The sequence below is a fragment of the Lepus europaeus genome, chromosome 10 (assembly GCF_033115175.1).
Source record: "Lepus europaeus isolate LE1 chromosome 10, mLepTim1.pri, whole genome shotgun sequence".
Classification (NCBI taxonomy): domain Eukaryota; kingdom Metazoa; phylum Chordata; class Mammalia; order Lagomorpha; family Leporidae; genus Lepus; species Lepus europaeus.
The window spans coordinates 43197143-43210484 of NC_084836.1; the positions used below are offsets into that span (position 1 = coordinate 43197143).

General features: G+C 37.2%; 1 protein-coding gene across 3 annotated transcripts in view; it reads right to left on the minus strand.

Moving 5' to 3' along the window:
• NAV3 (neuron navigator 3) overlaps nucleotides 1-13342 on the minus strand; it is a 1248892-nt gene that overhangs the window by 682690 nt on the left and 552860 nt on the right. For all 3 annotated transcript variants that reach the window (XM_062203163.1, XM_062203166.1, XM_062203165.1), the window contains one exon: nucleotides 8697-9103. In XM_062203163.1, the coding sequence (XP_062059147.1) occupies nucleotides 8697-8768 (72 nt within the window). In that variant the 5' untranslated portion in view covers nucleotides 8769-9103. The remainder of the gene's footprint in view (nucleotides 1-8696; nucleotides 9104-13342) is intronic.

Below are 13342 nucleotides of genomic sequence, written 5' to 3' on the forward strand. Positions count from 1 at the left end.
CCATCCTGTCCGACTGTTATTATGTCAGATGGCTCTGCACACCAGGGCAGCCTTCCCTCCACAGAAACAAATCAGCCAGCTCAGCCACGCCCAGCTTGGGGCTCTTTTTCTCTGCTTACACCCTTTTCTGCTCTCCACTCTACTGTAGTGCCAGATTCTGTTTTGATTTTTCTGATTAGTCTCAAATACTTGGCCCTTGGAAATGAGCACAGTTTTATTTTCCTGATCATGACATTAAGATCCTTTCATGGAACACTTGCATTCATTTCATGGGCTCTTAATTCACTTGGCACTCTCCCGGTCAGCTTTCTGGAATCCTGGGCCAGCTGGTTATATTCACCTGGAACCTCAAGAGGTGCCATTGGACACGGTTGAACTATTGCTCGTAATGACTGTTATATTTGAATGTATATATTTTTATGGCTAAATGGAGAAATTTTTCAGTCCTTTTACAAACACAACTGAAAAGATAAATAAAAAATTATGATTGACCATTCAACACATGCCACAAAATATTATAATATTTGCTTTAAAAATAGTGGCTTTAGAAATATATACACATTCTACTAGAAATGAATAAGTAAAATCTATGTATGTATGTATGTATATAAAGGTATACATTTTGTGTGTTCTGCATTGGGTATGTACCTATTTTTTTCAGTGTAGTATAGAGGAAAAAAGTCTAGCCATTTCTTTATGAAGGGATAAAAGCCAGAAGAACTCACCTGTTAGTATCAAGCAGAGGAAGGAACTTAAGAAATAATGAAATTCAAACTTATTAAATCTTGGTGCAGGCATTTGAACATTTGGTGCAGCAGTTAAGCCATCACTTAGGATGCCCACATTCTATTATTGGAGTGCCCAATAATAGAATGTCACAGCTCCATTCTTCATTCCAATTTCTTGCTAATGTGTACTTATCCTGGAAGGCAGAAGGCAATGACTCAAGTAGCTGTATCCTACTGCCCACATGGGAGATCTGAATTGAGTTCCTGGCTCCTGGCTTCAGCTTGTCCCAATCCTGTCTGTTACAGACATTTGGGAAGTTAACCAGTAGATGGGCAATCTCCCTCCTCACCCCCTCTGCCTTCCAAATCAATTAAGATGTGTATTTTTTTTTTAAAAAAAAATATTAAATTTTATGTTAGCAATAATTTTATGATTTAGGATTTGTTTATAATTTTTAATTTACATAAGGTGAACAAATTTCATATATACAGATTTAGGAGCATAGTGATACCTTACCCTCCCTCCTCCTCCTCCTTTAGTTTTTACAATTACATACTTTGTTTATTTTATAATCATAAGATTAATTCCCCACTAAGTATTCAACAAATAATAAGAAGAAAAATACTGTTCCTTACCAGTAGAGACAAAGGTTATTAACAATAATCACTTTTCAAAATGTCAACTTTGCTCATATACATTACTTTTTATACTCTATTAGTTACCATAGATCACGGAAAATTTTTTATTTATTTTTGTTGATTTAAAGGCAGAGAGAGACAAAAAGAGGGTTAGGCAGAGAGAGTTTCCTTTCTCTGTTTCACTCCCCAAATGCCCACTAAAGCCAGGGCCAGGCCAGGCTGAAGCCAGGAGCCTGGAAATTAATCTAGGATTCCCACATGGGTGGTAGTGAGCCTTCACCTGCTGCCTCTCAGAGTGCACATTACATGAAGTTTGAATTAGAAGTAGAGGCAATGCCCAAACCTAGACACCAGGATATCGTTGTGAATGTTGAAAGCAGCATTTTTGAAAAAAATATATATACATTTTATTTTACTTGAAAGGCAGTTACAGAGAGGAAGAGAGAGAGAGAGAGAGAGAGAGAGAGATCTTCTATCCCACTGGTGCACTCCCCCCAAATGGCTGCAAGGCCAGGGTAGGGCAAAACTGAAGCCAGGAACCAGAAATTCCATCCTTGTTTATCACATGGGTGTCAGGAGTCCAAGCTCTTGGATCCTCTTCTGCTTTCAAGTGGAGCAGCTGAGATTTGAACCAGCACTCATAGGATGCCAGAATCACAGGCAGCATCTTAACAGCTGCACCAAAAACCTGTCCCTGTTACAACTGTTATCATTGAGATAATAATTAATGACCACTAGTATTCACAAAAATTTACATAAAATTGAGTCCAAAATATCATACAAAGGAACTTCAAAAAGTTCATAGAAATGCATATAATAAAATCTATGCATGGGTTTCAAAAATTTTTGCATGAAAATAAACTTATGTTTTAATTATATTTTCCATGAACGTTTTGAAATACTGGCATATATATCCAGCCTATTTGTCTAACTACATGAAGATATGGAGTCACTATGTGTTAATATCTTAAGTACCAGAATAAGGAAAAAGCATACAGTTTTTTCCTAGGACTAAGGAGAACCAAGAAGCATGCTTTATCTGTTTCCAGTTCTTTCTGTTTTCTCAAGTCTTTTTATATTGAAAACGTGTGACACAAGGAACAAAAAGGCAAGAGGCCAAGTCAATCTTCAGAAGTCTATTTGAGGACTATCTATATATGATTGAGAGAGTTTTAAAGGAGGATCTTTCCAAGTTCAGAACTAAGATCCAAGTGCCTAAAGTCACTGTTGAGACAAAATAAGCCCACTTTATCTACTTTACCCTTAGAGAATCAGTTGAAATAGCTGGGGGACAGCTGTTTGAGGCAACATTTTATAAAAGACAATAAGGCAGAGGCAGCAATTAGGGACAGCATTAATTGGCCTCATAGTATGCTAAAATTCTAATGCTAATTTCTTTGGGAACTTGACATTCATATTCACAGTGCACATTAATTTCAGACTTGTTTAACAACATTGCAGAATGGCTGTTCAATATATTTTAAAAATGGAAAGCTTGGATAAGCAGTAACTGGAAAACCAATTTTGTTGAAACCCTCACTGTAATTTATTTATATTAGCAGCCATGTTTTGGGATTGGATGGTTCACAAATAACATGGTTTTGTTTCTGAAACATCATCTTTCCTCTGAGTCCCTTTAACACATCTCAGACACACTAACAAAAGGAATTCAGGCACATTTATAAAAATAAAGCACCATTTAATGAGTCCCTCCGTGAAGAAGATCGAAGAATGGAAGGGCTGAGCCCTGTCTTATTCAGTGATTCATCTTATTTTTTTTCTTCAGAAGACAGATCTTTAATCAGAATCCAACATAAACAATGTCAAGTAGTCTACAACACCTGTAAGAATCCCAATACACTTGACTTACATGATGTTGCTTTACCATTACTCCAAGAAAATGCAATCGATATAGTCTAAATTCAAAGAATTAGCATATTGAAAAATACCAACTGCAAAATAAGAATTAGTAGCTTTAAATGGATAAGGGATTTTTATTCTGTAAAACACAGGCAATGATAAATGGGTAAGGTCTTTAGTGAAATTATTACCATAGCCTTACAGAGGCAAACAACATATGTGTACCTGGACTAATCCTGAGTTTCATGTTGATTTAAAGAGAAAGTACAAAGCAACCCTAAATGAACAGATACAGATGAAGCATGTGTTGTCACTTGCACATAATACTTCCTCAAACCCCTGCTTCACTTGATGGTAAGCTCAAATATATTGCAGAAGCAACCTTTGTATATGTGATGTATCACATTTATTGATTTGCGAATATCGAACCATTCTTGCCTAACAGGGATAAATTCCACCTGGTCCAAGTAAATGATCATTCTAATGTGTTGTTGGATTCAATTTGCTAATATTTTGTTGAGGATTTTTCATCTATGTTCATCAGGGATATTGGTATATAAGCTCTCTTTCTCTGTTGTTTCTTTTTCTGACATAAGAATTAAGGTATTGCAGGTTTCATAGATTGAGTTTGGGAGGATTCCTTCCCTTTCAATAGTTTTGAATAGCTTGAGAAGAATTGGAATCAGCTCTTTTTTAAATGTCTGGCAGAATTCAGCACTGAAGTTGTCCAGTCCTGGGCTTCTCTTTGTTGGAGGATCTTTATTACTGACTCAATTTCCATTCTGTTTATTGTTCTGTTTGGGTTTTCCATGTCTTCATGGCTCAATTTTGATAAAGTGTACGTGTCCAGGAATTTATCCATTTTTTCTAGTTTTCCCAATTATAGTAATTGCTGATGATGGAAAGTTTGACTACAATGTGTCATAGTGAAAATCTACTTATGGTCATGTCTGTTAGGAGTTCTATGTGCTTTCTCTTCTCAGATGTCCCTCTCTTTCTCCAGATTGGGGAAGTTTTCTGTAATTATTTCACTAAATAGGCCTTCTAGTCCATTCTCTCTTTTGACTGAAAGATTTCCAAATATTTGTCTCTTAGTTTGGATATTCTTTCTCCTGCCTCTCCAAATCTGTTGTTAAGGCTTTCCACTGTATTTGTTATTTGATATATTGAATTCTTTGTTTCTCATATTCTTTTTTGATTTATCTTTAAATTCTCAATTTCATGGAAAAATTTTCATTCATGTCACATATGGGTTTCTTTAGTTCGTGGATGTGCTTCTGACTGTTTTTGAGTAATTCTATAATTAATTTTTAAAATTCTTTTTCTGGCATTTCCTTTATCTCTTCATCTTCACATTTTTTTTTTTTTGACAAGCAGAGTTAGACAGTGAGAGAGAGAGACAGAGAGAAAGGTCTTCCTTCCATTGGTTCACCCCCCAAAGGCTGCTACAGCCGGCACACTGCGCCAATCCGAAGCCAGGAGCCAGGTGCCTCCTCCTGGTCTCCCATGTGGGTGCAGGGCCCAACATCTGGGTCATCCTCCACTGCCTTCCCGGTCCACAGCAGAGAGCTGGACTGGAAGAGGGGCAACTGGGACAGAATCTGGTGCCCCGACCGGGACTAGAACCCAGGGTGCCGACGCCGCAGGCAGAGGATTAGCCTAGTGAGCCACGGCGTCGGCCCATATTCACATTCTAATATTAAAATGTTGTTGTGGGCCAACGCCGCTAACTGCATATGTAAAAGACATGATTCTAGCAAGTAACACCAGAGATAGCACTAAGCTTAAACATTTCAATAAAAGTAAATACCTCCAGATATATGAGTGTCCACTAATATTCCTCATCCCTGTTGGTTTAGAGAATTCAGTAACAAAATGATTCCAAGTCATAAACCATGTATTTCCTTTCATTGCTATGTTTTCAAGATGTCTATCCTGTTAGCTTTTTGATATTACCAAGTAAATTGTTGAGTCCAGCAAATGCTTTGCTTTAAAAATACACAAAATATTCCTGGAGCAACAAAACAGTGCTCCAGGGTTGTCTGAATTGCAAAATGCTGCAACTGATTGACAGTCAAGTCTACGGAGCTCTGCTTTGTAGTTCAAGTTAATAATTATACAGCATTGACATCTGTGCCTACTGGGCTTTCACTGCTCCATAATTTTTGCAACAGTGAACCCAAAAAGCAATAAAAATTAGTGGAAGGTAATCAGCCCACTCCACTGGTATCAACATGCAAACAAAGATCAAAGGTCAAGTTTCCACAAACAAAATAACTCATTATGGGCATTCAGGATGTTTCAGATTCTATGATCATTGTCCCATTAGAGAGATTATAGAAGCAGAATAGCAAGAGCAGGATTAGGGCTAAGACTAAATGAAAGTCACATCTATCTATTTAGCCCTACAGTAATTTAAGCTGATTCAAAGTTGTTTCAAATATTCTCTCAAATCTAATCAGATCTTAAAAGTATTTGCTTTAACTCCTGTAAGAACCACACATCTGGTTTATCCACAATGGGGAGAACCTTGGATAGGACTTGTGGATGATTCCTTACAATGTTTCAAGTATGTTTTCCTGGATTCAGCTTAAAGAAGCTGATGATGCTTTATTTAAATGAGACTCATAAATTTGATTCTGCCATCTACAGTAGTCCCTTGGTTCCTATGGGGGGTTTTGTTCCACAACCTACCATGTATACCAAAATCTGTAGAAAGTTCCTTATTAAAGGTTGGTTGCACTTTTGGGAGCAGAAGCTGTAGACACAAAGGGTGCTTTAAATGTGCTTAAAGGACTAACAATTACTTTTGCATGAAGAAAACTCTTAAAGAGGTGAAAGCAGCTTTTATCTTTGTAGGAAGATAATCTTTTAATACAACTGAAAAGAATCAACCATTCCTGGCAGATAGAGTTAAGTGCTCCACAAATTTCTTCCCTGACACTCACCTACACATTCACTGCAACACATGCACACAACCTGACATTCTAAGTGTTCTAAGACTTTCTATTTATAAATAGAGCATAAGAAGTACAAATCCACATACTTAAAAGCAAATAACAAAAGCTGGTACGCTATTTGTAGAATGAACAAGAAGTTTGCTATGTTACTGTTAAAGCAGATAGCTGTATTCAACCCAATTCAATGTACCATACTTTGAATGTTTACCAAATACCATAAAAATAAGGCAATATTTCAATAACACCAAAAACATGTGTTCAGCTCTCAATGGAGGCATGAGTAGGACAAATGCATTTTATTTCACCAATGTGGAACACTGAGCCTGTTAACTCATCTTGAAGAACTGTAAACAGTTGAGTAAACACATGAATGACCTTATAATCTTTAGTAGCAATTATGTGGTGGCAGAGCTTTTTCTACCAAGATTTATGATATGACATTACATTTTTCTCCTTAATACAAACCCAAAGTGTCACTGGGACTAGGTGTCCCTGTTAACATTTAACGCATTTTAGTCACAAGTATGTATGAATGTCTTTATATCTGTCTGAATTTCTGGCTTATTTGCAGAATTTAGGTGTCAGTTTCCATCTTGGAATGCCCACTGGCAGGCTCATTCAAACCCCATTGTCCATTCTTGACTCTCCTCATTGGAAATGTTCACTCTGCCCCATCTTCCCACTGTCTAGAAACTGAAGCTATAGTGAGATAGAGATTGCTGTAGCACACTACCCAGCTGGTATTTTTAATTTTCCCATAGAATTCTAGCTCTCCACAGTTTGTCTAAACCCTATTACTGTTAGTATGTTATTTATAAGCTGAACAGTCCTTTGTGAAATGGCCTGGGAAACTAAGCATCATTACAGACCATTGTTTAAAGTTCCACACAAAGAATCTCCAGCATGACTTTAAGAATTTATTCAATTCTTCAGCTTGCAATCCCTTTTGTGTTTGCAGAAAATTTTTCTTATTCAGGAAATGAAAAGATAATACTTGCTGAGGTACTTTTTCTTTCCCATTAGAAAAACATGACCTCTATCCAAAATTATAATCCTGTAACATTAATCACTCACCTTATTACCCAACTCCCTCTTCGCGTACCCTATATAGCATGCAAATTAATACCAGCCTTAAAGACATTTTTAACCAGATAGAGAAAAATGATTAAGTGAATATTTAGTCATTAAAGAACTGCAGAGTATGATTCAGATTGAAATTTATCCCACCACCTCTTCTGAGGAACACCCTACTGCTGCCAGGGAAAAAAATTCTGGGTATTTCTAATGCCATTGACATTCTAGTAACATGCTTACTTGTGCAGGAATTTTGGTTCCCATGGAGTGGTATTTAGTATTTAGTATTTAGTATTTTCTAAGATTTACTTACACTGAAGGTGAATGATACCTGAACCACACTGTGCATAAAATATCCAACCTTCTCTGCCTCTATTAATGGCAAAGGGATCACTAGTGCCCTATTCTAATAGCAATAATCAAAATGGCCAAGCAAAATTAATAAGCTATTGACTCAGCACAGACTCTTGTAAATGTCTTACCTCTAAAACTGTCAAAGAGTTAACTGTCTCTTGGGATGTGCAAAGTGGCCAGTAGACAAAATCTCTAAGATAGATGTAAAAACAAGCCTTAAACATGCCTTTTAGATCGACCAGTACCTAAACACTTCTTTTCCATTATCTTATTATCCATTGCTTTTGTGCCCTAGGCACTGGATCCCCACACACCTCTCTGTACTAACACAGTCAATAAGAGCACCACACAAAATAATAAATTTCGTTATGAGTGGGGCTTTCTCTCTTGGGCACCATTTCTGGATACTTCTGGTAAGTGCTCTCTAGATGGTCCTCACTACAGCGCAGTAGCTTAGCAGGGAAGAGTTTCTAAAAAGTAGAAAAATGAGGTGTAGGCACAACACTAGGTATTCAATTTCCAGACTCTTACTCCAAAGCTCTCCCAATCTGTTTTTCAAAAACATGCTAACACACTCCTCTCTTGATATTTCCCATTCGCTTCTTTGACATTACACATGAAAAGTCAAAGGAAAAGTTAGAAGGTCTGAGTGTATATACTCCGAGGACATGAAATGGACAAATTTCAAATGCCACCTTTGCCTTCTAATGACATTTATACAGCTGTTCTCTTTGAGGACAGCTCTAACTTGCTCTATCGTTCCAGAGATGCCCATGATGCAATCTCACCCTGGATCTGAGAACTATTAATCAGGTCAGATCAGTGGGTAACAAGCAGGAAGTCAAGAACATAGTGCAATTCTTTGTCAACTCATTGGACAGATAAATTCAGAAAACTTTCGAAAAAAAAAATCACCAGCTGATAATAAAAATCCAGATATATAGTACCATTTTGTTATATAGTAGAACTTACTTCCATGAAATATGTTATTTTATCTCACAAGGCAAACTCATTTTTAATTTGCAAAATTCTCTTTCAGCATAAACAAAAGACTGAGCAAAAGGAAATATCTTTCTATTACCTTCTTCTGATCTTCTAGCTTGTGACTCACTGGATTCTTCCCATGTCTGTTCATTTCTGAAGATAAATCCATCACATTAGGTTCTTGTCCTTCAAAATGGAATCTTTTCAAAAAAGCAGCAAACTAATCCAAGATGCGATCACTGGGAAAACACTGGCACACCACATTTCCCATCACACACCGTCTCTGAACTTCATCGACTCCAAGGAATCATTAAAAAATCCATTGATTGAATGGAAAAAATAAAGTTTGCAATTTACTCCTAAAATCTTCCAAATCAGCATATCGTTTTTAAATGCTGATTCCTCAAAAGCAAGAGTCATCCAGGGCTTTTAATTCCAACTGCTATCTTTTTCTTTCTTCACAGCTCTCCATTTTCATAAAAAAAAATCAGAGTTCTTGTAAACCTGTGATTGAAAAGAAGAAGGCACACAGTTAATTCCCTCCCACTACTGATAGTACAATCAATAAAATTAATTCCTATCTCAAATTTTCTATTGAGAAGAAATCGCTGGGGCAAGATTTGACTTAAAAATAATAGTTCATGGCGTTGAAATATATCAATTATACACATAAACCAAAGTAGAGTATTAGAACTGGGGATCCACAGTGCACTGAAGCAAACAAGGCAACAAGAAATACATACATATCCATCAAACAAGAGAACAAATTGCACCATCCTACTCATTAATGTCAGCATTCACAGAGCTACAAGATTTTAGAAGACAGCCCAGTGTGATCAGATATTCTGTTAGTCATTTTGATGCTTTTATAAAGTTTATTTCAACTTCAAAATGAATATGTAAAAGGTTTATTATAACTCCATTTTGTAATGAGGAAATTGAGGTTGAGAGGCTGAATTTTACAACACTAATAATTACTAAAATAGTAAGTATTAATAGTAGAACAAAGATTGCCTGGACTCCAAAACCTGCTCTCCTACATATACTCATCTCAATTCCTATTATGTGTTTTTCACACAAAGATGTCACAGATAAGCTTGTTAAGTGCTTTGGGGGATTGCAGATACACTGTGCACAATATTTCTCTAAAATGGTCATCTAATCCAGTGGTTTCCAAATACCCTAAAAAAAACCACAATCACTTGGGTATTATCTTTAAACATATAAATTCCTGAGGTACACTCCTGTCCTGTTAATTTAAAAGATATATGGAAGTACGTGGTGGTCTGTATTCTTTTCATCTCTTCTAGGCATTTCTGATGCAGAAAAAACAATGAAGAGGAGGAAAAAAAATGAAGAGGAGAAACTTCGACTAATGCAGGACTTCCAAAACTTGTCCTCATATTGGACACACCTGGGAGCCTTCCAAAACAACTGATTCTTGTGTGGCAGCCCCACAGGTTTTGCTTTGGAACCACTGCCCTAACGTCAATCTTGATCAATTGCTGCCTGGAAACATATAGTGTCTCCAAAGGCAGTCCTTTCCATATTTAGGCAACCTTAGTCTTTACACTGTTCTTCCCAATTTGGAGACAATGTTTGCATTTCTATACTTCTGTCCATTTGCAGTCATTCATAACCTTTGTATCATCAATGTACACAAACTATTTTTCAATTTTCTTTTATATGAGAGTTTCTTCTGTTTACTACTTTAATGTGACAGTCCTTCATTTATATGGCAGTGTCACCCTAGCCAGGTTAACTATCCTTAGCACCTTCAAATATTCCCGCCCGCCTTGGATACTTTCTTCAGAAGATGATGCACTTTGCATGTGACCCATGCACTCTGCTATCCAGGACTAAGCACAAGAATTAAGCATGGAGGGCCAGCACTGGGGAGTAGCAGGTAAAGCCACCCCCTAAAGTGCCGGCATCCCATATGGCTGCTGGTTCCAGTCCCGGTTGCTCCACTTCTGATCCAGCTCTCTGCTATGGCCTGGGAAAGCAGCAGAAGATGGCTCAAGTCCTTGGGCCCCTGCACCCATAGGGGAGACCTGGAAAAATCTTCTGGCTCCTAGCTTCAGATGGGCGCAGCTCCAGCCGTTGAGGCCAATTGGGGAGGAACCAGTGGATGGAAGACTCTCTGTCTCTCACTCCCTCTCCCTCTCCCTCTCCCTCTCCCCCCCCCCCCTTTCTCTCTCCCTGTCTCTCCTCCTCTCTCTGTGTAACTCTTTCAAATAAATAAATAAATCTTTAAAAAAAAAAAAGAATTGAGCATGACTTGCTCCCTTAAACAAGTCTCCTCCAAGTTCCATAACACAAAGCAGAGCAAGCATAAAATAAATGACAAAGTAGAAAGTATTTGAACAACCAAATTCTAAACTACTTTCTGCACCCCTCTATAAACTGTTTCCTATCTGGCATCCTTTTGCCAATGCATGCTCCTTCTGCAACTCCTATGTTCTGCCACATAGATAGTCTAGTTTGATCTCTAGTTTTGATCTCTAGTTTTGATCCTAGTGTGAATGACCCAGCACAGGAAACCATATGGCCAAGGGCTGGGACACAGAGAGAACACAGCTACTTTGAGGAGCTGAAAGAAATGCCAAGAGGAGACACGGCATGCAGAATACTAGCTTTGTGATTTTTAAAGTTCATCTTCAATGCAACGTGGAAAATAAATAAGAGGGAGCCAAATCTGTCAGAGAAACCACATAGGCATTATCAGAGCAATCAAAGAAGTGGACACTAACATCTTGAAGTGGTGTAGGAGCTACCAGGATGGAAAGGGTGACAAAACTGAGTGATATATTATTTAAAAGGTCGTTTTGAAGGAATTAGTAATTGGTTTAATATGGATATATTCTTTAGGAGTACAAATGGTGTTATCAGTATCTAAGATAGCAAACTCATGAGAAAAGTACTTTGGGCAACAAAAGGAAAAAAGATTTTGTAAAACAAATAAAAATGCTTGATAAAAATTACAAGTATGATGAGAAAAATTACAAGCTCATCTCACTGATGGACACAGATGATAAAAATCCAAACATTAGGTAATTGAATCCAGCAATGTATAAAATGAATCATATCAATTCAAGGTTGATATTATCACAAGAAAAAAATTTTGGTTTACGACTTGAAATAAATCAGTGTTATTCAAGACACTAAAAAATAAGGAAGAAAAAATTACATGCTTAGCTCTATTTGGTGCAGAAATATAATTTGATAAATACTGATTCATGACCTAAAATATTCTTGGGAAATAAGAGACTAGAAGGAGACTTACACATTTTTATTTACCTGAAAAAGCATATTCACATAAAAAACATATATACTGGTGGAAAGTTAAAAATGTTCCATTTGGTCAGGAATAAGACATGAACACACACTACAAAACATCTATTCAACATTTTTTTTTTTCAGGCAGAGTTAGACAGTGAGAGAGACAGAGAGAAAGGTCTTCCTTCTGTTGGTTCACTCCCCAAAATGGCCGCTCCCGCTGGCGCTCCGCTGATCCAAAGCCAGGAGCCAGGTGCTTCCTCCTGGTCTACCATGCGGGTGCAGGTCCCAAGCACTTGGACCATCCTCCACTGCCCGCCCCCCCAGGCCACAGCAGAGAGCTGGCCTGGAAGAGGGACAACCGGGACAGAACCGGTGCCCCAACCGGGACTAGAATCCAGGGTGCCGACGCCGCAGGCAGAGGATTAGCCTAGTGAGCTGGGGCGCCCGCCCAACATTGTACTTAAAGTCCTAGCCATACAGTGAATCAAGTAAACAGGGGAAGGAGAATGAAGGAGGTGAGAGAGAGAGAGAGAGAGAGAGAGAGAGAGAGAGAGAGACTTGCAGGCAGAAGCACTGGAAATGAAGAAATAAAATTGTTTTTATTACAAATGTTATGATGTGTGTTGGAAATATTCAAGACTTGAGAAGTAAATTACTTGGATGAATAACAGAGTTTCGTAAGTTTCCTGGATGCAAAGTAAATATCTAAAAATCCTTTATATTTCCTTATAACATTCAACATTCAGAAAGTTAAACTTTAAAAAGATACAGTTCACAATAGCATTAAAATATTGAATACCCCGGAATAAATCTCACAAAAGATGATAAAAACTTCATGATATAGTACAGAATAATATCAAAAGAAAACAGAAAGCCTCACCAAACCTATCAATTAGTAAATAGTGCTGTAGAAATGGCAGCTTGCCTAATCATGGCACTGCCAATCACAATCCCTAGGTTTCTTTCTATCATGAGAAGATGTTTCTAAAATGTAGTATATGACAATGCAAAAGACCAAGAAAATACAAGCCACTAATGAAGAAAATTTTGAAATTATTCGCTCTATACCAAATGTTAAGATATATTTTACATCAATAGTCACTAATATAGTTATGTGATGATCATTGTCATGAATCCCTCATTTTGTTGTATTACTATCTCCATTTTCAAGAATAAAATATTATCTAGGTATATGTATATAGTATCTCTCTATGAAGTGCATTGGCAAAGATTCAAAATTAAAGAAACACATTTGAAGAAATGAAAAAAAGAGGTATACAAAATCAATAGAACATAGAACTCTTTAAAACAGACCTCAGTAGGTACTATCGCTTCAATGATTATAAAGGTAGAATCGCAGAGCCTTGGAAGAAATTTTTCTATTCAATAAAGAGTTCTGTGTGAATTGGTCATTGATAAGAAACAAGTTAAACTCAACCTCTACTTCAAACCAACAGTCAA